Source organism: Myzus persicae, unplaced genomic scaffold, assembly GCF_001856785.1.
Source record: "Myzus persicae strain clone G006 unplaced genomic scaffold, MPER_G0061.0, whole genome shotgun sequence".
In the NCBI taxonomy this organism is placed as follows: domain Eukaryota; kingdom Metazoa; phylum Arthropoda; class Insecta; order Hemiptera; family Aphididae; genus Myzus; species Myzus persicae.
In genome coordinates this window covers 268712-296336 of record NW_019100780.1, presented here as the reverse complement: position 1 = coordinate 296336, position 27625 = coordinate 268712, and the positions used below count along the sequence as shown (strand labels likewise).

Below are 27625 nucleotides of genomic sequence, written 5' to 3'. Positions count from 1 at the left end.
AATGTATTTATTTAATATTTTTCAACCTCAAAAACGTATGTAGAACTTGTATACAATTTTCAAACTTGCAAACGATACTATTATATTGACATATATAAAAAAAAATTAATCTAAAATGTCTATAAATAGCTCAAAACAAGTCAACATAATAAGAAAATATTATGATGTATAGAAAATCATAAAATAAATATTTGGTGAAAATTTCAAGTATCTCCAGTTATTATTTTTTGAATTACAGTAAAATTAGAAAATCGTTCGATGGGAATTCGTTAATTTGCAGATAATCATACAGTCAAGAAAATTGAACTTCAGACACACATAAAAATTAATTTGACCTTCCAATAAACCTATTTTTGTTAATGGTAGGAAAACTTACGAGGAACTTACTTGTACATATTTTTCAAATTTCTTATAGACAGTAATATTTTTTTTAATACTAGTCAAAACTTCTTTTCTTATGCTTATAAATAGTTCAAAAAGTGTCAAAATATTTTGAAATTGTATGGTGTGTAGAAAATGCTAATATACACATTTAATAAAAATATAAAGTATTTACCGTTATTAATTTTGTGGTTCAAAAAAATTAGAAAATCAAATTTATTGAGAGCTATTGTTTTGCTTTAAAATTTTAGTTTTGCCCTAATTTTTATTTGTTTTCATAATTATAAAGAAAAGTCCTAGAAACTTGTACTTTTTACCTCCCAAAACTGCTAACTAGATTCATTTTTCTATTTTAGAAAATAAATTGAAGTTTAAAATCAAAGTATTGAATCTCAAAGTACATTTTTATATCTATATAATGATTAAATTATAATTTAATTTTTCTCTTTTTATTACCTGTACTCTTAAATAAATTAAATCCCTCTTCATAGAAAATTCTTGCTCGCGCTACTGCTTAGTACCAGACATGTGTTTTGAAATTATCGCCCTCATAAGTCATAATATATGCCATTAGTAAATTAGGTATTATTTATATAGTTAAATAACTCATATTTTGTTAGTATGGCTTCAATAGCCATGATAAATATTTGATTAATAAACTGTGAGTTGGGTTGAAGTTACTCACCGCGCAATATTCATAATCATAAGACTAACTGAAATGATGAGGGGTTTCAGCAGCTTCAGTTTTTCCATTGAAATAATTGTTACTGAGTATACAATATACATAATACATATAATTACATATAATTAAAAGTTAAAACTGTCATAAAATATTAGAATTTGCATTTTCAAGGCATGATATGAATTTCAAAACATTTGACTTTTTTAGTTCGTTTTTTGATTTATGTTGATGACATTATTTTCAATGCTAAAAAGCTTGGACATTCAATACAAGGAGGGTTTCTTAAATTGTTCATAAAGCGGTTCAAAAATATCAAAAATATCAAAAATATCGAATATTATATTGTCAACATTTCTTTTCATAATAGCTATTATAAACTTATAATTTATAAGTGTAGGTTGGATTTTTTGCATCCATCATTTCTTTAGTATAGGTAGTATAATTGAATACAAATCTAAAAAACTTAAAATTTAAAAGTCAAAACGATGCACACAGTTTAAACTGCTTACCTTCAAAACTAATGTGGTTTGAAGAAAGTTCCTATAGTGATTATATTATACACATCGGCATATATAAACAACATTGTTGTTTTTATATAATGTCTATGTATTAACATTATAAATTATATCACTGATAATCAACCATCAACAGGACGATAATATTGTTATTATGTCTATTGTCTATAATCTACCTATAGTGTCACGCGTATTAGAATTCAAATCTCAAATCGTAGATTGATTTGGTTTTATATTGAAATTTATTGTAAAATGTTAACTTTAATGTTATATTTTAAGTTGTGTTTAGACGGGGAAATTTGCACCACGCAAAACGTCAAAAAAAAATACCCAAAAATATGTATTACAAAATATTTCATTATTTGTACGTTATGCTTAGAATATAATGCGATATTGCGATCAATCCATCTAGGGTACCCACCAGCTACCACAAACCCCTCTGTTTAAGGAAAATCACAGAGGCAATCGCCTCTGGAATCACCGTTCACCGCGCCACTGGATCCATCAACCCTGGTACAATTTTCAAACATGCATCCTTTTTAGATTTTCGTATAATATATATAGTTTAAATAACAATATTTATACTCCGGTTTTCCTACTTAAAAATTCCGAGTAAACATATTTTAATTTAATTTAATTTTTCGTGTGGGGACCAAAAATAAAGTAATATAATATATAAATACTATCATATCTACAATTTTTTATTTCGTGGCTGAAAATTAAAAAAATACTGAACCGTGCTAGCTGCGCTACCAAGGACACTGATTGACGATCAATCTTCATTTAAATAACAATTGAACTTCGATACAGTTTATCGCTAACAGTAATTCATAACAATTTTTCATCCACATAGAAATCTCGTGAATTTACTTAATAATTATTTAAGGTTTGCTTTTCGCTCTCGTAAGCTAACAAGTTTCCAGTGACATGGTCAACAAACGTAAAAGAACTTCGACCAACGATGGAGACCACGTTGAAAAGAAGTCGAAACAATCTACCGTCACAAGTACGTGCAACTCGAGGGCATAGCCTTTCTGACTTCGATGTAGCCCCCTCCCTCTCAAAAAATATCCTTTATCGATTTGGATATAAAAGCCCCTTATGAGTTATTTTAAGTTAATAGTTTTGTTAGGTGGGCTGTAGCCCCCTCCCCCAGCATTTTAACCCCAGTTGCGCTTATGCAGGCACATGTATACCAATAATGTTTTCATCCCACTACTGAACCACGGTTTAGGAATTCTCAGTTACAGCTCGAACCTCGAAAATCTGAAAATCTCTGCAAACATATAGAAGGATTTTGTTTTTTTGTCCCGATTGGTGCAATCGTACTCCACCGGTCCCGATATACCTTTTCAGGTAAGAAACCGTCATATTACGGTTAGTGCTTGTTATCAGAGCAATTCATTGTGAGTTTATCGCGGTTATTATACGGAAGAACAGCTTAGATTTAAGTCGCCTAAAATAACGGAAATATCGATTTACCTAAATCCATTGAATATTTAGTGCGATAGCTGAACTATTTTTTTAACTAATTCATCACAAAAGCGTGTGGAGTTTTGATCATATACAAATACACATGTCACAACTACACAAGCACGAGTGGCGCATTATAGTAATATTATAGGTATCATAATTACGTAGATACCTATATGATATAATCTGTATGTTTTATATATTCATATCAATGTTTTTCTGCAGATGATGCAAATGGTACTTCATCATCTAAGATGACTGATTGTGAAGTAATATCGTTCATGATGCCAAATGCTTTGCCGAATCGCCCGGAAAATCCGGAACGAAACCCTCCGCCTCGGGTGCATCGTGCACGCATCGGCGAATCCGTGCATGGCGAAGTAAGCGTATGATGACACGTTTACATAATGTTATTAATTTAATAATTTATGACTTGGTACAGTTTCGAATCGCGTTTTTTACACTAGATACGTGCATTCTTTGAAAAGTAGAATATTAGTCATTTCACGTTACCTGTATAGATATGTTAGTAAAACTAGAAAGTGCTAACAATAATGACAGGTATCGAAGTGATGATTAAAATAGCGTCAGGCGATTCATAAAAACATTTTATTAGTGTAATCCCAAATATGAAAATGGAAAGACGTTCCGTGTATTATTATTTTTTATTTATAAACGTAAACTGAAAAAAAAAACATTTTTTTAACGTGATTAATAGATTAGGGGTAATCGACCCGAAATTATCGTCTGGGATTCGAATGAACCCGCCATTGCACATCAGTCGGGCAACGAGGGGGCCGCGGCACCGACAACAACTACTGATAATCGTATCTTACCCGATGATGGAATAAACGACGGAGACACAGTGCGTATATCATTTTTATCATAAATTATTTTGCACAACATTTAGCAATAATAGTTTATCCATAAACCTGATAAACCTATATTTAGAACATTATTTTCCTCGATCACTTTTTTCAGAACATCTTACATTCTTACAATTATATGTTATTTTTTATTGAAATTTTAAATTCGAACATTAATCTCTCACACCTTCCTCACACCATGCACAACGAGATAATAGATTTAACATTAGTTGAAGACAATGGTTGAATGGTCATGTACTATCGCACATACATACATACATACATACATACATACATACATACATACATACATACATACATACATACATACAGGATCGAATTAAGGGTTATAGGGGGTCCGGAGTCGATGTAAGGTAAAGGATGTAAGGTCTTCACAACTAAAAAAATTTTAGTTGACTTCTTGCGTGCTTTAGAATTAAACTTTTTTGTAGGGCCCCTTAAATCCGGCTCTGCATACATACATACATAGTATTTCCTACATACATACATACATTGATTTTATATATTTTGTTGAAAGGATTCCTCCGATAGTGATTTTGATGTAATAGACTTAACATCAGATGATGATAATATAAATTCATATTATTCAATTGAAAATGACATAGAGATAGATGAAACCAGCGGTTTAGAGGTGCGTATATATTGCAGAACTACAACTCGTAATTACGAATTCTACATTACTTATATGGCTATACAGTATATACATACATTGATTTTATATATTTTGTTGAAAGGATTCCTCCGATAGTGATTTTGATGTAATAGACTTAACATCAGATGATGATAATATAAATTCATATTATTCAATTGAAAATGACATAGAGATAGATGAAACCAGCGGTTTAGAGGTGCGTATATATTGCAGAACTACAACTCGTAATTACGAATTCTACATTACTTATATGGCTATACAGTATACACATACATTGATTTTATATATTTTGTTGAAAGGATTCCTCCGATAGTGATTTTGAAGTAATAGACTTAACATCAGATGATGATACAAATTCGTGTTATTTGATTGAAAACGATGATGAATAATTCAGAATAACCCGCTTAAAAATGCAAAGGTACCTATTATAATATCATGTACATTGTACATTATATTAACAACGAATTCTTCACAATGGGGTATCCATGATTTTTCAATGGGGAGGTGGGGAGGGTTAGGTTAGGTTAGATATTTTGCAAATTTAAGTTGCTATTAAAGTAGGTATAAACCCAACCCGGATTGTTACTTATGACATCTCCCCCCCCCATTGAAAATTCCCGGGCACCCCTATATCCCCACTGTTGTTTACTTTAATTTAGTACAATGATTAATGATGTTGCAGCTAATAATCGATTATGATTGATGGGATTATGTATCGAAGTCATTTACAAAATCGAATGAATCTTTCTACAGAAAATGCATAAATAATTAATCAAAATTAGCTTAGTTTTTAAATAAAACGTTAACAATATATTTTTTTTTTTATAATGTAATTAAGTATTATCCTGTTTATGTGTATAATTTACAAAATATATTTGTACTTCTCTTAAATTATGTACCTAATAAAAAAACTATAGTCTATAACTATTGTTATTTTTTTATGTACTTATGTACCTAATATGTATATTGTATGTTGTTATTTTATTGTTTATGTAATACAGACATACAGTAAGAATCTATTTGGGGTTGTATTGACGATTGACAAATCGCATATATTTTATCGTATAACTAAGTACCAATTATTAGCTTACAAGTTACAAGTCAATACAACCACCACAAATAACGATGTTGTGATACCAATAATAAATTTAATTTTATTGGTTGGGTCAAAAAGTATACAAATTTAATGCAAGACTCTTGATAATTTGGAAGAACAGGGTAACGACATTTTTTATCTTTGACAGGATGAAAGACTGTCAATGAATGTGAGTGTTTAAATAATTGTTTCCTTGTTTATAATTTATATAACAGTTAAATTGTGCTATTCAACACATTTGTATGGTTTTTTTTTTATGAAAATTAAATGTTATTACTTATTACCAATACATATTACTTATTCTATAATAATTAATAATATCAAACAAATAATAACCCCCTACATTTTTGTTTTATATGTCTTGATAAGAAATTGACGATCTAGGTCTTTCAGTTGTAAGTTGTTCTACTTCTAGTTCAAATCAGCCATAATTAAAAAGTCATTAACTGAATAAAATGGCATTGTTGTTTGGGTAGTTAGTAGAGGAGAGATAAACCATGTCATCCTGAGGTCTAGTATTTTAAATAAATATAATTTAACAGACAGAAAAATCATTTAAAACAGTAGTGATCATTATCTTAATCTGTTACTGTTTCACTCATATTAAAATAAAGTACATACTCATTCATTTGAAATTATTGTTATATATGTACAATGTTAAGAGTCTAGGGGTCTGTGAATTCAATACAATTAGTGCACCCACAAAAATATTGACCTAGTTGCGCCTATGCAACAGCTACTCATAATATATAGGTTTGGTGCAACAAATTATTAACTCTTACTAAATAATTATATAATGATTACAAAGTTGCCATGAGAATGAATCATACAAGTCAAAATATTTAAGACATAAAGCTAGAAATAAACTTTTTTGAATAAGTATTTTAACTTTCAACTTATAAATCATTAACATTCGGTATTTTTTTTTTACATATTTTTGACATACTAATATAATAAAACCAATTATATTTATTTAAATCTTTTAAATACTTATAAGTAGGTACCTATACATTTTCAGATACCACCTAGGTATAACATAATGTATATAAACTTGTGACCCACCTGGGTGATATTTATATTTTATTAGAATATTTACAAGTTGTAACTTTCTAATAAAATAGAAATATATTAAATATTGTGGTCTCGCGATAGCGAAACTTAATCAATTTTTATTTCAATTCAATTTTTAATCAGACAATGTTATGATACCTGATAGTCAATAAATAATGGTACTTGAAGGACAAAAAATGAAAACAGCATATATATTTTTAATAATAAAAAAATATAATAAATTATAAGAGAAAAGGTAAAACGTAATTTAACAAAAAAGTAACATTTAAGGTACACATGTATATTAATTATAGAATTATTTTCTCTAAAAAAAATAACAAAAATGTATATAGTAAAAATATGTATACATAAAATCATTCATATTATACTAAAATTCTATTACAGAATATAAGTAGGGAACATAAAGCAGTGTAAAGCAATTATTACATGAAATTAAAATATTATTATAATAACTATACATGTATACCATTTTAAAATATGTTTCAATTTTTGTAACACGCGTACAATGTATTTATCACAATAAATCGAACACACCTGTTTGGCTGTCAATAATAATTCTGAACAATACATAATTATCGTACAGGTTAATGTATTCTCGTGCATATTATATTACTTAATAAGACACAAGACTATCAAGTGCTTTATCAGGATCGTTATTGCACTTCACTAGTGCACTGCATATATTTTCTTCTCGAAATCCAAAATCAATAAGCCTATCAACATTTTTAAGAAAAGTGATTGCATGATCAGCATTAAAATTATTAACCACCAGTGCTTGTTCTACACGGTCAGCAGTATAACCACTTGTCTCCTCAATGGAATGTATTTGAATTAAAAACTCTATCACCTTGAAATTATAATAGATGGTCACAACTATGTTTGATGGTTAGATAACTAATTTACATACCTTTGATTCGTCTTTACCAAATAGTTTACACGCTCGTGCAGCACGCGATAAAGAAAAGCCCATTTGATGCATTTGATCAGCAAGACATTGGCTAGTTGGAGAAAGTGATCTGTATGGATTAGGAAATGAACATGTAGGAGATTTAGACCCATTTGCTGTAATGTGTGGTAGAGATTTTTGTGGATCATTCTGAAAGAAAGGTATACAGTAATTTGTTTATAATAATAATTCTTTCGGGTTTATAACACTTACTGGTGATTCGTCATTACACTTTAAAGTATTTAAATCAGCCTCCAATTGTAATAAAATATTTGGCATAGTAACGGGTGGCAAATTTGCTATATTATATTTATCATCAAAAGCATTTGAATTGGACATGCGAGCAGAACTAATAGTCCGGTTTGTTTTTGTATTAGGACCATGTACAAATTCATTGCTACTAAAATGATCTGTATAATTATTGTAAATAGGTTTTGGATAATATTGAGAAACATTTATATCAGATGGTGGATCATTTTTAATATTGGTATTATTGTAGATTGATGTTGGTTTTAAGACAGAAGCTAGCTCTTCTAAATCATTAATAGTTTTTAATTCCATGTTGTCAAATGGACTGGATGTATCAGACTCAAAATCTGATATATTTATAGTTTTTGTGAGCATGGTGTCATATGAAGACATTTTGAAATTTATTTGTTGAGCAGGTATTGGTTGTAACACTTGAGTATTTTGTTGTTGTGCTGGATTAATTAGCGTCAACTTATCTAAATCTAAATAATCTTGTGTTTTGAACTCAGCAGCCTGTGAATGGCGTTTAGTTTGAGCTTCTTCCCGTATTTTGCTCCATATTGCCATTTTCTCAAGTACATTTTTTTCCAAATTAAAATCATACTAATACAAAAATAGTAAAAATTCAGAAAATCAATGCATTATTTCACCAAGACCTATCTAAAATATTGTAATTTTATTACCTGAGTTTTTAATGCATTAGATGTTGGTTTGTGTTGTAATACACCAGGGAGTGCTATTTTTTTCGGAGGCTTGTATTTTTCAATAATTTTAACAGGAATATCATCAATGTATGAAAATCCTATAGATAATAATAATTAATAATTAATAAAATATATATTAGTACATTTTTTGCTTTTATAAAAAATGTAATACATTTTGAGCGCAAGTAGTAATTATTGATACATAATATAATACATATGTAATAAAATATACCATTTTTATCACTTTCTTGTCCACTGCTTCCACCATATGACATATTAAGCACAAATGCTTACACAATATTTAAGTCTTATGAATTCATAGAATTAATTAATATACTCTATAAGTTGATGAGTCCAACTTCATATTTTGTTGTCTATAATAAAATAATAAAAATTTTAATTTTAATTTAAAAAAAAAAATATACAATATTATTTTTTAACGACTATGCAATACATATGACATACATATTTTTAAGTATTTATACAGGTAAAAAAAATTAAATATCAAGGACTAGCTTATTTACTGGTAAACATAATTAAAAACAGTTTGTAATTTGTTAATACATATAAGATATAACATATACACTCTATTTAAGTTAAGAACCATACTTGACAGAGACCGGTTTTTATCAAGCGCAGTTAAATAACAACTATTTATCACCTCCGCCAAGTTGACAAACTGTATGTCTGCATTGTGGCAAAAGCATGACCCAGCCCAAAATTTAGCCGCCAAGTACGCAGTATTCTTAACTTGAATAGAGTATATTATTTGTACATGTTTAGAAAACAATAGTAGTGGTTCTTTGACCATAAATTATAGTAAAATATTTTAAGATATTGTGTTTTACTATTGCTCATGAAAAATTAACTAAAATTTGGGAGAAAATGTATGTAGACTTGCAATAAAGAATTAGTCATGAATGTTGGGCTGAATGTAAGAGAACTAAGAAGGGCTATCAAACACATTATGGCAGTTAAGATTTTGAGCTGAATCAAAAGCAAATACTTTTTGAGCAATATTTGAATAGATTAATGATATTCATTATTACTAGGTACATAGGCAAATATTTTGTGATAGATAGTCCAAATTGTATGATTGCTAGAGCCAATTTTTCACTTTAGCCTGTAACTGTTTTAAATTAATTGGAAAATAGTCAAAGAAAAATATTGGAGCAAAGTATAACTAATTAGACATTTCAGTTTTTTTTTGTGTATGGCTTTAATATCTATTAACTCAACAATTACATTGCATTAACAGATTAACAATACAAAATAACATTTCAGTTTTTAAAAAATATACTTTTAGTGATAACTGATTGGTAATTTTATAATTTTAGTTTTTAATTTGTTAATCAACTTGTTCTTTAAAGTATGGTAAACTGACATATGTTTTTTCGCTTTCAAACACACATGTGAATCATAAAAAAATGATTACATCAGTTTAATAACTAATAATATAGATAATATTTTACTATCATTTTTTAAGTGCGTTTTATGATAATTCCAAAAATGAAGTCCTATATTTCATACATTTGCATTTTTAGTATTTTTGTTTATATTTTCATATAACCTAACATAATAACTTTTTCTTCTGTTATTGCAACTATACAAAAGGGGACCACAGCCTAATAAAACAAAATTGGTCTGCAAATAGCCAAGAATGTATTACTCTATATTGTCTTAAATATCAAAGAAAATCTATCTAGTGGTAACTAACATTGTCTCCTAAAGACTTGATTTACACATTATTTGTTCAAATTGGTTAGACAATTTGTATTAAAAAACAGTGACATAAATTATAGTTTTTAATAAATATAATATACAAAGTTCTAGAGGTAAATATATAAGAAGCTGAGTATTTAGAATTCCAAATAAAACCTTTTGATATCATCATAACTGAATGGTAAAGAAAATTAATCATTTAAATTAAAATTGTAATATATTTAAGAATTGATCAGGCAATAGAAAAACAATGAGTCCTTGAGACTTATTATCATATGCAATATGCATCACGTATCATCAGATTAAATACAATAATCTTATAGGCAATAATCGTGAAAGACATAATATAAAATATTTATGTATGTGTCTGAGCCATTAAAAATACTCACTTATTTTTTTGAAACTAGGTAGACAATTTTAAATAATTTTTACACCTTAAAATTAAGAAAACTTTTTAATTTGATAAAATATGATTTGATAGCAAGACATTTCAGAAATGAATGAAAATTAAATTAAAAAGTAATTAATTGCTTCAGTGCAGGTTAAATTGTATAACAAATTATAAATGATTTTTGGATTAAAAAACTAGTGTACTATAAATGCTAAAAAAATTTATATACATATACTATATATTATTATTTTTATTATGCAATATTGAATGTAATATTTTGATAACAAATTTAACATTATGCTATCACAGAACCAAGGAATTATTTCACATACCACGGTACACATAAATATTTGAGCTCACCTACAACAATTTACTGCATTGCCTGTTGCTATGTTTTACAAACCATTTATATCGGATCCACCTTAGTTCTTATTAAAATACGTTTACTTTACTTGTTTTTTTTTTTTTTTGGAAGCCACTGGTTAATCATTAGGTTCGTTTTTCCGAGTAATTTAAATTTATTACCAAGTAGAGTAATAAATCAAGAAAAGTTTAGTTTAAATCCCGAAAATCGTACATTATTTTTTTGGGTCTTGCATACGACTATATCGAATACATAATATAATTATTAAAAGTCTATGGTGATGACCATGGTTTAAGATACGGAGTACAGATATTTCAAGGTTTATAGATATAGTATTATCTAGAAACCTTGCAGATATTTAATGACCGGTATGATAAGAAAACAATTGATAGGACGCAAGATGTTATTTTTAACTGCTATCCGCCTATCTACGACTCCTATAATACTGTCAGCAGGACGTTGACTACTCACCCGCTACTCAAGACTCTGGCACTGTGGCATACCTCCTACTTAATTACATTCCATAACCCAACTTACCATGAAATTAGTCATTTGAATATTTGATAATGTAAGGTTCACAAGCAGTCGATTTCAATTATAATTATTATATGCTTGTTGTTTTATTACTTATATTGCCATTTAGAGCACTGTCAATTTAATTGTCGTATCTGGCGGTCCACTTTCTGTACCCAATATCTACTATTTGTTTTAAATTACAATGGGTGTGACAAGTTTACAGATAATTTTTGACAACCCTACAGCTGTATTTATGCCTGGTCAATCCGTTACTGGGAGGGTATTGGTAGCTACTAGTAGTTCTGTAAAAATTAGAGGTAAGTGATTTATTAGAATAGTAGGTATCTGGTTTATTTTTCATGTTTAAAATGATTATAACTGGTTGTTATTATAGGTATTAAATTGAAATTCCGAGGAGAAGCCAAAGTTTCATGGACTGAACAAGAATCTCGTAGAAGCGATAATGGTGAAACTGAAAACTACTCTGTCAAATATGATGCTGAAGAAGAATATTTTGAAAATAAAATGACTTTGGTTGGAGGTGGAGGTAAATGAAAATGATTTTGTTTATAACACTTTAGTATTTGATCACTATTACTGCAATTTGGTAAATATTGAGTCAAGAATCTTAAATAAGTATTATTTTAAAATTGTTTTTATTTATATTTAATCATTATTTTTAAGGTGAATCACAGTTAGAGGCAGGTGAACGGGTTTATCCATTTAATATTTCTTTACCTCATCAGTTACCATCTACATTTAATGGAGAGCATGGACACATTCGTTATATAGCAAAAGTTACAATTGATATTCCTTGGGGCAAAGATAAAGAAACAGAAATAACTTTCCAAGTTATTTCTCCTTTGAATTTAAATGACGAACCATCACTAGCTGTAAGTATAATATTTATATAGTCAAGACAGTATTTTTTCTGAATTACTCATCAATCATCATTGTTCCCTGTATAAAATAAAGTATATATTATTTTTTGATAAGATATCAAAATATAATTTTCCCTTAAAATCTAGGTCAATACTTACTGATTTATAAAATTGTATTCATACTTCATTTGTATGAAACTTTTGTTTCCATTTTTTAATTTAACTATCCGTGTTGTCTCAACTGCCGCAATTGGTTAAATAATGAACAAGTATATATTCATATTATATTATTGATGTTTAATTAACATTTAGTCATACATTTAAGATGTAAAAATAATAGATAATTATAAAAAACATTTTTTTGCAGAGAAAAGTAGGTTTTAATATCCATTAAAATTCTATCACATGTTAGATTGAGTTGTACATTGAAAACAAAATTATATTGTTCATTACAATGATACAGATTACAATGCAAATTTATAAAAAGATTCCTATGCGGAGGTCGTCGAGATAACTCAGATGATTCTAGGTCTTACTATGTGTACTAAATATAAAATAACAGGTAGACTTGGAAATACTTAGGTAGTAGAGAACACAAAGTACCCAGATTTTTCACTCATTGGTATGTAGTTTAAGTATACAATTTAAATTAAAACTAAATAAATATCATATCAAATTTAATTAGTCACTCGATCAATCTGATACGATGTCTTAACACATTTTGTCTTATGTAAAATAATAATGTATACACAATTACTAAGATTTGTTACTTGTCCGTTTTTAGGAACCCAAAAAAGAAGAAAAAGAAAAGTTTTATTGTTGCTGTTGCTGCGAGTCTGGTCCAACGACATTGGTAGTCTGTCTTCCTTATAGTGGTTTTGTACCTGGACAAATTATACCTCTTACTGTTGAACTGGATAACAATAGTAATGTAACAATTGATGCTGTCAAAATTAAGTTGAAACGAGTAATGCTTGAATGTGGTGTATTTTTATGATTTTATTAAAGAATATTTATTCTTTTTAGGACCTATCATTTAAAGCAAGACACCCAAGTGAAAAAACAAACTTCAGTTCATCCGAACTTGCAGTTTTACGTTTACAAGGTATTGAAGCTCATGCTTCGAAAACATGGACGGAGCAAATGATAGTTCCGAATAGTTTGATGTTTTCTAATCTAAAGTATTGTGGAATCATAACTGACCAATATGTATTAAATGTAATATAAATAATATTTATAATCTATTATTTGCAATTATGAAACAGATATTTTTTAAATATTTATTTGTTTACAGGTTGAAGCAGTTGCTGGGGGTATGTATGAAAACACTGATATTAATGTGAAAATTACAATGGGTAATATTCCATTATCTATTGCCCAAGATGCACCTCAATTTGGTATTCCAATTCAATCACCTAATCAAAACGATCCTTCAAATGGCCAATTCCCTACAAATTCTACCAACCCTATAAATTTACCTGCCCCTATTCCTGGCTTCGCACAGCAAGTTCCACCACCATATGACCAACCCTCATATCCACAACAAGCCATGGACCCAGCACAAATCTCTGGTCAACCATCATTGTATCCTCAAATGCAAATGTATAACCAATCTCAGTTGCCTTACCCAGATGTGAATATACAACAACCGGCATTCAATCCATCTTATCCTTCTGCCCCTAATCTAGGATAATCTAGGTTCAGAATCTGTTTATATGTATTCTTATTTTATTTTTAATTTAAACGTCGTGATTTCTAGTAATTGAGATGCATTCAGTCAAAATGGTTACAATTGTTTTTCTTAGATATTTTGTATAATAGGCAAACTAACAAAATATTTAACAATTATTACAGTTTCACTATATATTTTATCGATTTATTTAAATATTATTAATGTTACATATAGTATTTAACCACTTACTTGTTTCACTAATTGTTACTGTTATATTTATTAATTAATAATTTATTAAACTTCAATACAGTTTTTGTTCAACATTTCAGTTTGACCATGAATTTTGTAATATACACTCTTTTTAGCATAAGAAGCGATTGCTTTATGTCAATCAGCTCAAACCCAACTGTTCCCTTACTTAATCACCAACAATAGCCAATACACAGAACAAAGTCATACAATTTAGCTTCTCTTGTTGCTTCTTATGTTGAAAGTGAATAAATAGCAACGATTAATGTTTAATAATTTGTAAAGTACCTCTTCAAAACAAGTCGTTTCAACTAGAAAAACAAAAAAACATTCTATCCAATACTTGGGATTATTAAACCATTTATTGGTAAATAAGAAAAATGATGGTTCAATTAAGATTAATACAATTTTTTCAAAAATTGATCCATACTTAATATCAAAATCTATAGAAATATTTATTTAATATGCTTTCAATGCACCTTTATATATTATACCTTCACTTGCTTTAGTCTTTTATGTGCTTGGTGAATTATAGCTGTAATGAACCCTCTATAACATAACTATTGTGTTAGTTATTTGTATTCGGTATAGATTATTAAGATATAAAATTGAATAGCTTTGTGATAACTAATTTTCCTATATTACACTTCTAAAAACTTATATTTTATAACAGTATTTATCAATTATTTTTAAGACAATATTGATACAAATTAAGGTGCTACCTTTTGTGATTGTTTTTGTTACTAACAATATAAAAGAATTTAATTAAACAGCTTTGTTGTAATGCTTAAATATTTAATTTTTTAATAACAATAATTATTTTTATATGATATTTTAAAATAGTTGTTTTATTACATAATATACATTATAAATATATAATTTAAGACTTGTTTTTATTTAGTCTTAGGGTATCACTTATTAACTTATTTTATAAATAAAGAGAATCAAGAAATTTCAAACATTCAAAACCGTTTATTCAACAATGGTAATGATAAGAAATATTTATTAACAAAAACATAAAAGTATAGATGGAAGATAAAAGTTGTTACTTTTTTATATATATATATATATATTATGTTTTATTATTTTTTATGTGTTCTCTATCTAATTTACATTTTTTAATTATTTTATCAAATGTAGATTGATAGTAAACAGTTATCAATCGTATAATGCCACCACAAAAAACCTGAAATGAATAATGATTTGTAAGTAAATGATGTGACTAGTAACGTAAATTTGTAATTAACGTATATTTTTTACCTGACATATTAATTCTATATAAGAAGTGTATGGAGCCATTCCAGCACAAGAAATAGTCATCATGTGACCTTCAAAACCAACAGTACTAAAAAATCGTCCATTCTAAACAATACACAAATTATTTAAATAATAAAATTATTCATCATCATGTACTAATATTAATTTGTTTTAAAATTACTAATGTGTCTTGAAGAATTTTTCTTCCTACTTCTTCTGGTGTAAACAAGTTGGCTGTTTCTGATATCAATAATGTTTCCAGTGGTTTGTTTTTTGACTCGTTAGCATACCCCGGAGTATCTGTATCTGGAGGTAAGGCCAACGTCACTTTTACTCCGAAGTTTTTTGTCTACATGTTTACATATAAATGATTTAAAATATATTACAAGGTAAATATTATTTCAAGTATCCTCAGATGTCCAATATTTATTTACTTCCATGCTTAAAGCTTCAGCAAACCCTCTCAATGCAAATTTTGTGGCAGAGTAAACACTTAAACCATAAATACCACAGAAAGATGCCAGAGATGAAGTTATTACAATACTTCCAAAACCATTTTGTTTCATTTCATTCACTATTGCTTTAGTTGCTTGGATTGTAGATATCAAATTAGTGTTGATCATTTTCTGTTACAATTGGTACTAATTACTTATATATTTTACATTGTATATTAATTATTAAAAGTACCATAATGTCATTGGTGGAAACATCTTCTAATGTTCCACATATAGCCATACCAGCACAATTTATGAACAAATATAATGGTCCCATCTCACCAATTGCATCATTGAAAGCTGTTTTCACCACACTGTAGTCACCCGCTAAATCAACTAATCCAACAAGTTTATTACTTAATAAATTAATGTTTGTCAATTTTGGATTGGAATGACTAAGTAGCTATATGCAGTATTATTTTAAATGTGCTTGTGTTTCATAATTAATGTAACAAAAATAAATATGTTATTTGAATAATTATGGTAGGTACCCATCTAGGAATTTAATACATAACGAACCAGACAAATAGTTGAATTTTTGAGAATTATTTAAACATTGTCCTTTAATTTCTTCCAATGCTAAACTAAGTCTATTTTCATTTCTTGCGACAATAGTTACATTTGCTCCTATCTTAGCAGCCTCCAATGCAATGCATTTACCAATACCACTTGAACCTCCAGTAACCTGAAAAAATGAAAATGTAATGAACCAGTAGAAAATTTAAAACTAAGGAATTTCTGTTACTATAACATGACGGCCAAGTAGAGATTTTTTCTTGGATATGAATTTATATCTTAAAACTGTAGCTAAAACAAACGACAAAGCTAAAACGCCGGAAGTTATTAATGCAAACATTATGTGTTCCATTTCAGACAGAATGCAAACGATGAACAGTCACAATCACATAACAACGAACACAATGATTAACTGAAGTAACGAATTATAATATGACCAATGAGTCAATGAGGAGCGACCACCAAGTAATTAATATGACTGGATGATATTATTAATTATTATGAATTTAAGACAATTCAAAACTTTCAATTATAATTTACGTGCCCACCTAGAATATTCAGAAATCAGAATACGTAATTTTTTGAATTTCCGTCCTAATGTATGACCAGTGGGTCAGTGTAGGCAACCACCCGAGAACATAATATTGTTGACATTTTAAACATCGCACATAACCTACAGAACGAAGCAAATCACGACTGTCGGCCACACGTTCTGTGGCCACAGTGCCGCACCACCGTCGGCCGTCGTAGTATTTGTAGTAATTTGTACAACTTACTGTGATACAAACATCGATGTTTTTCCGAACATTCGGTAAGCAACTTGATTGGTTAATTAAGAATTTTAAATTCACTACTATTTGTAATCATTTGTAAGTCTTGTTTAATGTTTAGTTGTTTCATTTAATATTATTTAATTCACATCTTGAATAATGTTTTTATTTATCTCCTCGTCAAAATATTTAAGTTTGATTATTTACCCCGTAATTTGTACAGTATGGTAATAAATGTTTAATCATAGAATAGATTTATCATTTATATGTATTATAATATATAATACGTATATGTATATGCTTAGGAAACAATCGATTTCATAATGACGCGAGACTGCAAGACTGCGAGTGCTTAAAAAATGGAATTTTCTTATCAGTACAAACTACAAACTACAAAATTACGAATTCCTGCTGAGGATCTAATACAGTATTCAACTCTTGACTAAACTCTTATAATTGGATATTATTAAAGTAGTTCGTTTTTTAATAAATTTCAATCATAGTGTGGCTGGTACGTTATTCGATAATCAAAGAGTAGTCATTCTCGTCGTACTCTCACGAGAATTTCACATTAGTTTTCCAGAGACGGGCAACTGCTATTTATTGTAAGAGCTCAGACCTACCTAACTTACAATGGATAGTGCGTCAAGACCTATTGACAGTATTGCAGATAACCGCTATTTTTGCCACAGCTGTGATGCCGAAATAGGAAGTGTAGCCGATGTATGTTTTTAAGTTTTTCCATTACATGTATTAACTCCAAAGTTATTGATTAATATCTGGTAATGCTATAATATTTTCTTTAAGGATTTTACATGTCCAACGTGCCATTTGGGTTTTATTGAAAAAGTAGAAGGGCAACAAACTCCCGAGGAACCAGATGACGAAGATATGGAATTTGCAAATGCACACTTTATGGTATGTAATTATTCTATTTTAATAATATGTACTATTTTTGAAGTAAAATAAGTAATAACTAATTAGAGATTAATATAGTTTTAAAACTAGTTACGTGTCATTGTAATCTATATCATTGCCTTTGTTATTATACAATTCTTATTACTAGGAATAACTTAAAATTTTAATAAGGTAGATACTGTTATCAATTTTTATTATTATTAACTTAGGTAAGAACATTGAATTATATTTTCAGCTTATATGTACCTATACTTGGTTGTAAAATAAAAAAAACCAGTTCTGTGCATGACTATGATTCATGACCGATGACTGTAGCTACTTGTAGGCATATCCTCTTCCATTGTGCTAGGTATAAAAACAATTCTGTACCCAAAAATTGTTCAACTTTGGACCTAGCAGTTTGGTTGTTTGAAACTAATATATGCTGCTGAACAGAAACTTGTTCTCTGATAAAGTTTATTTTGAAATGGTGTTTAAATAAGATAAGAATGAAGTTTGTATAGTTTGAAATAGTACAACTATGTTAAATGTATTTGCTAGATATCATTAACGACATTTTAATAATTCAGTTGTTTTGGAAATTTCGGATAGATTTCTTGTATTCTATTTTATATGTCATTTTAAAAATTGGATATAAGTTCTCATTCATTTTCAATTCTTTACTTCAAAATATAAATAAATTATACTTATGTTTTAGTTATTTCAGACATATGAGGTATTTCTTAATTAAAAGTTTAAGTATTGAATAAAAAATATTATATTTTACTTCTTTAGATTGTATTAATAATAATTATGTTGAGAATATATAATGGTAGAATAGTGATTAAGTTGTTATATTTGTATTTAAAATAATATAAGTAATGTAAGTACTGTCATCCCACATTCTCATACATAAAATATGTAAGTCTCGGTTAGTTTATTTTTATTAATTTATGACTAAAAATGTTAGTTGTTAATTTTGTAACATATGTTTAGGTTAATGGTATATTAGGAGATAGTGATATTGGAGGAAGACGGAGGTCAAATATTCGTCGCCGGAGATTTACAACAAGAGGTCCTCATGTAATGACATTGCAACCTGGCAGGTAAGTCAAGAAATATTAAAGTTCTAAGGATATTTTTTTACCAGTTACTCAATCTATTGTAACTCAAAAATGAATTACTAGATACTTTTATTTTCACTAAATGTCTTAATGACCATTTTCCATACTTGATAAGCTTTCCAAAATATTCTGACTCTTTGAGTTATTTGTACTTTATATGATACATTTTTTATTGTTTTTAGTTTTATTTTTAAATATTATTATTGATAAATAATTGTTACTGCTTGAAAAAGCTTGAAAATTTAAAATAAGGTTCTTCTTGAGTTCTTATATTAGTTAAAAAATATTACAGCTTAAATTTTATTTTATAAGCATATAAATTTTGATAAAATTTATCGAAATAATGAAAATTTGTAAATTATTTTGTAACTTTCAATTTTTATGGTTAAGGACTGAAAATTTAAAATTTCCTATAAGTAGCTCATTCTGTAACTAAAAAAATATATACACAATCCTTTTTTTCTAGATATTTTAAGTGAAATTATTATTTATGGATATTAGAAACTTTTAAAGTATATTACTATATTTTATACACACAATTACATATTCCAGTACAATATTTTTGGTAAAAATTAATTTTACCTTCTATATTACTAATGTCTAATAGTGAAATATTAATATCATAAGATATAAGTACTACTAAATATTTTTATATTGAAAGGTGATAATAAGACTTATACACATTATTCAATAAACTTTTAACGAGGGCTCGAAATTTCTTTGCACTGTAAAACAACTTAATATTATGCGGTATAATGTGCTTAGAAAAACTGTAAAATATACTCTTTAAATGCAATAAAAAGTTACAAAATATGCAAAAAATAACTATAATTTGTGCACCCTGGCGAGTAAGTGACAAATGAATGGTTCTAGAGGCAAACAAATGTATGCGAGACTTTAGATTTTATAATATCAACACGACTTGGAGCTTTGTTAAAAGTTTTTTTAACACTATATGATATAACTATCAACGGGTTCATATTTTGCTCTAATTTCATCTGCCACCTTGAACACCATATGCCATACACCTAACATGGATCATTTTCGTGTAGTACTTTAAGTGATGTAGGCACATAAGCCATAAAAAGTAACATTTGATCATCTATCAACCTCCCGTGTTTGAAAATAAGATCAATATAATTAATCTGACGATAACCACTTTTATTACGCTGAAATAATTTAGCTACTAAGCATGTGAACAACAGCAAAACTGCCACACAATGAAAACTCATGAAAAATAAGCCATGTAAAAATAGCACTATAAGTTTTTATTTCCTTTTAGTATAAAATTATTTGTAGCTTACTCTGCTTTAAATTTAAATTCCAAAAAAAAAAATGTACAAATAACAAAACCTGTATACATGCATAATAAAAATTATACAATATTGCCTATAGTATTAAATCATGATTTATAAGTCATTAATAATTATTCAAATATGTATAATTTCAGGGGCCCAAGGCGTAGTTCAGGTGGAACAATTGAAAATTTAGTAGAAGATGTCATAGTAAATTTTGCTGATTATGCTCGATCGGGCGGAAGTCCAGTGTAAGAAAATTAAATTATAATTTTTTTTTGTATCAAAACTATACCTCTTGTTAATTAAAATTTCAGCAGTAGATTTTTACTCGGTAATCCTGGTGACTATGTTTGGGGGAGAGATGGATTAGATTCAATTGTGTCACAGTTATTAAATCAGATTGATGGAGCTGGACCTCCTCCATTGACGAAAGAGAAAATACAAGAAATACCTACAGCAATTATTTGTCAAGAACATTTAGGTAAAAATAATTGTATAACTATGTTGTTATATAATATTAATATTGTTATATACTAGTCCCTTTGATTGGCAAAAAAAGGTGCTTATTAAATTATGAATAATAGACATATTAAATTTATAATTAATTATTTTTAAAATCTAAATTTACAAATTGCTTCACTTAGAATTAAATGTGCATTTTAATTTTTAGATGTGAAACTCCAATGCTCTGTTTGTTGGGAAGATTTTACAATTGATGAAAAAGTAATGAAACTAGCTTGCGACCATATGTTTCATAAAGATTGTATTACACCTTGGTTAGAATTGGTAAGTTTTGCTTTTTTTTTAGTTTTGATTTATGTTTGTCTCCACATTTCTCCTTAATCTCAAAACATATGCGATAATCCATGTATAGGAAAGCATCAAGGTTTAATTGATAAGAATGTGATTCCTTAAGTTGATTGTGTTAGCTTATCAAATTACATTTATTGAGGCTTGGGATCAAATTCTGTACCTTATTTATTAAATTATCAATGCATTTCCTAGTTCTTTGTCAGCGGGGGCTAAATAAGTCATACAAGTTAATGAAGTTTTATTTAAAAGTGTGACAATTAAATATTAAAATTTTTAAATAAATTTTATTAAAACATAATTTGGTCATTTACCTTGTGATTCTTTTTTAAATTATAATTATTAGATATGATAAACTATAAGTTAAGTTAAAAGATAAAACCGGTTTATTATACTGTTCAAAATATGTTCTAAATCAGAAGTCCCAAATTGTAATAGTAATGGAGAATAGTTCGTATGTTTCTGAAATCGTTATTTCATATTTCTTAAGAAAGTTATTAAATTGGAAAATATCTTCTATTTTTAAATTATTTTGTTTCATAAGGGTTCATGGACTTGTGTAATATTTTGAATCTACATACACTTTTGCAAAAGGAATTGAAGTGTCATATATCAAAAATTTTGAAGATTGTGGATGAAGAGCCCTTATCCCTCTTATTATATCTGAATTATCACTAAATCTTTTATCCACCTCGTTTGTTATTTTGTTCAAAATTCAATAAAATTTTCCAGATCTGAACTCATTTCTTCAATCTGTGTTTGTTTCCCCAACATACTATTTTCACATATAAATTTCTCTAACTCTTTTGGTAAAGGCTCATCAGTCTGCATACGGAGAACCGGAATGATCTCTCGCTAGGTAGGGTGGTAACAACCCAGTTCTCAATGTATATTAAAACAAATTATACAAACAGTTGTAACAATAACAAAAGAACAAAGTTATACAAAGATTATCGGTCTATTTCAATACAATTTTTATTCGTCGGCATTTTGATGTACTCAAAGTTTCAGATAAAAATTCAAATGAATTCTGCATTAACTAAATGTGATTAGTGAATCCTTAGCATTTACTAGTAAAACTGGGTATTAAAAATATGATAAGGCTTACCCTTTAATATATAATATGTATGATATGTGTTATTATTATTGTTATTTTAATTTTTATGTAGCATGGTACTTGTCCAATTTGCCGTAAATATTTAGCAGATGATGGGTTAAGTTCAATTAATTCAGATCCACTAGGAATCAGTTTAGGTGTTGGACCAAATTTAGCAGCACTCATTAGGTATGAATTATATACATATATATATATTTCTATTATTATTGTTAATTTGTAATTATATTTGAATTGAATTTTGCACTTATAGATTTTAAATTTTTACATTATCTTTAAGTGATACTTTAAATCTGGTATCCATAATTATTTATATTGAATATTTCTACTATTTTATTATTAAATATTCCTGCATTTGATTTTATTTATTTAATGTTTATATTATTATAGAGCTCGTAGTATTCCGCGTACTAATGCTGATCCAGTATGGGGAATGAATGATTATGATATAGCATCTACATCAACTGACTGGCCTACACAACTTGGTATTAGTTTGCCACTGCCAATTGTGTCATCATCATCAGCTACACAAACTCCAGCTGCGGCATCAGGTATGTCAACTTATTCATCCGTCACAGCCAGGAACTTACGTGACCAACGGTTGTCATCTTCATCTGCTGATGTTGAACCAATGGAAACTGATCATGATCAAAATTTACCAGCGGTGAATAATACAAATAATTCCTAGTCTTTTCTAGTAAATACAAGTAATGATTTTAGTACAATATGAGTTTACTGTTTAATACATGAAAGTGAAAGAAATACATTCAATTAATAACAATTAACCAAATATTTTTTATTTGAACCATTTATGAAAGTTTATAACATAATTACAATTATTGATGACTAGTAATTGACAGTTAGTTATTTCAAAAGGTATTTTGTATATATATATATGTATGGATTCCTATATATATGTGAATGTATGTATATTTTAATTACACTGTCTTAAATCACCCAAGTCTCGATTGTAATTAGTAACTTATCAAATACTTTTAATTTATATTATATTAGTAGATATTATAATGCTTGTTTTCTACCTAACTGGTAAATTTCAATTTTACCTGTTGATTGTTAAAATTGTTATGTCTTTTTTTTCATTATAAAACATATTTAAATTATGTTTACTTATCTACACTATACATTATATATATTATTCAATATTATGAAACTGGAATTCATAATTTTAATGAATCATTTAATTTATATTTTATGCTTTTAATACTATAATATAATGGGCTAAATATTAGAAAAATTTAATTAAATGTGTACAAAATATCATCCAATGTAGATTTACTTAAATTTAATATTATCTGTTTTTTTTTTGTTTTATGTGTATTAAACAAAACATAATAGATAGTATATATATATATGTATTAGAAACACATTTGCTGTAATTTGTTGACTGTTAATTTTTTTAACTTCACGTTTTTAATTTTTTCTATTCATTATTTTTATTAAAACCATAATGGTTCTTTTAAAATTATATTACATGATTGATTATTTATATTTATTAGTGAAAGCATATGTGTATAGTCATTTTGGGTTAAATTATTGTTTCTTATTTTCAAAAAACCATTTTATGATATCCTAAAGTGTATTTGAATTCTTTCGCTTAGACTTAAATAGAAAATAAATAATTGTAAATAAAAATATTTTAAAACTAATCAATACTGTTGGAGTTATAAATTTAATTAAACAAATGTGTATTATTATTTATTATGAACTAGTTCAAAATATGTTTGAGCTTTTAATAACCTTAACTAAATCATCCATTTAGTAGTAAATCTAATAAATCATCATGATACATTTAAAGTTTTTACTATGATTTAATAATGAAAACTATAATAAATAATAAATCGGAAACTGGATAATCCATAGTAATTAAAAATTACCATAATTTATATATATTATTATTAATCAAATAACTATTTACTATATTTACCAACACATTACGTAAAATAACGTATATATTATATTGCTAAAATCTCAATCACATAACTGTAATAAAGACCTCATTATCAGTCAGTACAACCCTGCAAATTCACATCACAAGTACCTAAACTCCATTCCAAAAGAGTATTTACCAATTCTGCTCACCTTTTTCCCCACAGTCACTACCTATGACAATATGTAGGAAATGTGTGCTGCCGGGCGGAAACCGGTCTATATTCCGTTCCACGAGAGAAGGTATACGAGTCGCGCATCCGACTTCCGCCGGCAACAAAGCGGAGGCCAAATTTCCCCCACTTTTTACCACCCTGCGGCTAGCTAAATTGGGTGAATTGGTGAGAGATGCACATCGACGGACAAAAAAACGTGTATCTTCTCTCGTAGTCTCGTGGAACGGAGTATAGTACATTCTCTTGTAACAAAGTGTATACAAATTCTAAAATATTAAAATTATATTACTATTAGAGTTAATTCCTAAACTGTTTAAAATATAACTGTATACGTTTAGTTTTATTAAAAGTACTACTAAAAAGTGTTTGAGCCGTATTCAAATATAGTAAGACTTTGATAAGACCCAAACCCTGATAACATGGATAATTTCTTTGGTCAAAATTTAATTACATAATGTTTGTGAACTTTGTCAAGTCACAAACTACGTTAAGACTGAAAAACTAGACAATCCCAAGCGGTTCTGTCTGAACAAGATTTTACTGTACTATTAAATTAGTATTTGAGATACATTTTAAATACAATTTTTTTTTTTCATAAAACTTATATAGGAGTAACCTCAGTTAGTGGCTTCTGTGATAGCAATGAGTATGGTTAAGACTTTGCTGAAAAACTCCCCTGTCTCTGAAGTTGACTTTAGTATTTCAACAGTTGCCTTCCTTACATTTTTCTATAACTAAAAATAAAATAATACTGTAAAGCAATGTTTTGGCTGCCGCTGATCTTCAGTAACAAGAGCTGGCGAGTTCAAGAATACTGATTTAATCAATGGGTAATATGATCAAACCGGGAGAAAATCAGTTGCCGTCTGAGGTTCCTCTTATATAAGACAGCGTAGTACATTAAATAAACTCAGATACCGTTTTTTTATCACATATTTCCTAATTATTTAAATTTCAGTAAAGCTTTGTTTGAGTATTTTGACAACTAAGTTCAAATTATTTATAAAATATTAAAATAATAGTTAATAATTATTATTAATTATATATTTATATGAAAACTTGTTTGTATTATACGTGGCTATTTATTAGCCAACAATATCTAATATTTATTAACTAACAATTTATGTATTCAAATTTATAATAATTCTCATTTCTCAATATGCATACATTTAATTGATGCAAGTTTTATTATTTAAGATAAATATAAATTACTATGCATAATTTTACCATTTCATCAATTGTGTATCATATAAATTTTTGTTACATTTTAAAACCTTGTTCAAAATTAATATTATTAATATTATTTAGTAATTGTGGCATATTATAAAAAGATAAGATTTTTGGTGAGTCAATTTTTTCAACAATTCTAAGTAATTTAAGCAGAAAGATGAAAAAAGTATTTATTACCGTAGGTAAATTATTAAATTGTATAAACTATTGTAATATACACTTAAATATTTGTTGATTGATAGTGTCAAATACTTTAAAAAGTATTTAAATACTTATGCACCTCTGGGTCCTTATGCTTAATGTTTTTGTGGATCCTATTCAAATCCTTTACAGATGACATAAGTGTACCATATAAAATTTGTAACTAACATATTATTACAATTTATGTTTGTACCATAATATATTACAGTGGATTCCGCTTAATGTGGGTGTGTTGGGATCAGCCCTGTTTGCCCACATTAAGCGGATGCTCATATTAACCGGTGGCCACATTACGCGGAATCCACTGTATTTAATATTTGTATTTGATTGGGAGTTAAATGTTCATGCCCACTTAGATAAAGTGTGTGGTAAAGCATTAAAAACCTTACGTCTTATAAAAGTAATTTTTAATGAATTTAAACCAGAGACTCTTTTGACATCTATTTTGAGCTGTTGTGGGGGATCCTAATACCTCTCCCGGGATGAACCAAATTGAATGTGTTCAACAAAAGTTTCTTAACTTTTTTGAGTATAAGTTAAAAATTGATCACCCACTCCATGACTTATCTCTAATTATGTACTGTCTTAGCGTTAAGAGGACTTACAACTGGCATTTGTGGTCTCTGTCTTACAAGTGCATAACATAGTAAATTTACTCTCAGCTGATCACGTATAGCTTCGTTAGCTTAAAAATTAGAGAAAATCGACTTATTATAAAACTTGACAGTAAGAACATTATCTGTGTTTTTATGTTGCTTTTTTTACTATAAATTATTCAATGGGCAATTTTGTTGAATACAATTATAATATAATATAATAATTAAAAGTGAAAAGAAGGGGAGTTCTTGTTTGAAAAACAGAAGTTTGCAATGTCACAGGATCATCCTTATGCGATACTAAAAATCTCAAGTATTCAAAAATATGGTCTTCAAGTGTATTCCAAGGTTAAATCATAATTTGAATATATTATGTTTAATTTAAGCATAAAAATAGGGTTTGTATGCTTACAAAATCACCCCTGTATATATAAATGAACTGGTTCTGACTGACCGGTTCATCATCGCCTAGCCAAAACCACTAAAACTATGAGTATGAAATTTGGCCTGTAGTTTCGTTTAATAATGTAAAGACTCACTAGGAAAGAATTTTCCCAAATTGTAAAAATGGAAAATTGTTTTTCATGGTCTAATTTTTCAAACAAAAGTTATAACTCAAAAAACTACACACTGGCGAGTGCTAGTGTTAGTTCAGCTGGTATTTCATATTTTATTATATTTATATTATTAACTATTGTATATTAGTGTACCATACTACCATGACTTATAGTTACAGGTAGAGAT

The 27625-nt window shown here is 27.9% G+C and overlaps 4 protein-coding genes and 1 long non-coding RNA gene across 9 annotated transcripts; 3 read left to right on the top strand and 2 right to left on the bottom strand.

Annotated features, from left to right (window-relative positions):
• The first annotated feature begins 4649 nt into the window (after positions 1-4649).
• On the top strand, positions 4650-5385 carry LOC111042911. The gene is made up of 3 exons (XR_002605513.1): positions 4650-4786; positions 4890-5008; positions 5273-5385. It is a non-coding gene; the product is annotated as an uncharacterized LOC111042911 (long non-coding RNA).
• Positions 5386-7225: 1840 nt separating this feature from the next.
• On the bottom strand, positions 7226-11429 carry LOC111042935. Of its 2 annotated transcripts, none has more exons than XM_022327678.1 (6): positions 11130-11429; positions 8889-9030; positions 8636-8754; positions 7917-8555; positions 7665-7853; positions 7226-7604 (listed from the first exon to the last, which is right to left on the bottom strand). In XM_022327678.1, the coding sequence occupies exons 2-6, from the start codon at positions 8929-8931 to the stop codon at positions 7371-7373; spliced, it is 1224 nt and encodes a 407-aa protein (XP_022183370.1). In that variant the 5' UTR covers positions 8932-9030; positions 11130-11429; the 3' UTR covers positions 7226-7370. The 2 variants fall into 2 exon arrangements, with proteins under 2 accessions (XP_022183370.1, XP_022183369.1); XM_022327677.1 differs by lacking the exon at positions 11130-11429 and adding an exon at positions 10768-11019.
• Positions 11430-11559: 130 nt separating this feature from the next.
• LOC111042934 (arrestin domain-containing protein 3-like) lies at positions 11560-15011 on the top strand. Its single transcript, XM_022327676.1, has 7 exons — positions 11560-11701; positions 11777-11966; positions 12044-12196; positions 12334-12542; positions 13315-13497; positions 13557-13748; positions 13825-15011. Exons 2-7 carry the CDS (start codon positions 11852-11854, stop codon positions 14221-14223), a joined length of 1251 nt encoding a protein of 416 aa, XP_022183368.1. The 5' UTR covers positions 11560-11701; positions 11777-11851; the 3' UTR covers positions 14224-15011.
• Positions 15012-15407: 396 nt separating this feature from the next.
• On the bottom strand, positions 15408-17097 carry LOC111042918 (3-ketodihydrosphingosine reductase). The gene is made up of 7 exons (XM_022327648.1): positions 16948-17097; positions 16722-16887; positions 16396-16538; positions 16143-16334; positions 15890-16057; positions 15712-15813; positions 15408-15637 (listed from the first exon to the last, which is right to left on the bottom strand). Exons 1-7 carry the CDS (start codon positions 17068-17070, stop codon positions 15524-15526), a joined length of 1008 nt encoding a protein of 335 aa, XP_022183340.1. The 5' UTR covers positions 17071-17097; the 3' UTR covers positions 15408-15523.
• LOC111042916 (E3 ubiquitin-protein ligase RNF126-like) lies at positions 17076-24384 on the top strand. Of its 4 annotated transcripts, XM_022327646.1 has the most exons (10): positions 17604-17715; positions 17794-17915; positions 17992-18211; positions 18296-18406; positions 19382-19491; positions 20960-21055; positions 21122-21288; positions 21478-21593; positions 22787-22902; positions 23122-24384. In XM_022327646.1, the coding sequence occupies exons 3-10, from the start codon at positions 18122-18124 to the stop codon at positions 23417-23419; spliced, it is 1104 nt and encodes a 367-aa protein (XP_022183338.1). In that variant the 5' UTR covers positions 17604-17715; positions 17794-17915; positions 17992-18121; the 3' UTR covers positions 23420-24384. The 4 variants fall into 4 exon arrangements, with proteins under 4 accessions (XP_022183337.1, XP_022183336.1, XP_022183338.1 ...); XM_022327645.1 differs by lacking the exon at positions 17604-17715 and adding an exon at positions 17076-17183 and having other exon boundaries at positions 17794-18211; XM_022327644.1 differs by lacking the exon at positions 17604-17715 and adding an exon at positions 17424-17529 and having other exon boundaries at positions 17794-18211.
• The last annotated feature ends 3241 nt before the right edge of the window (positions 24385-27625 follow it).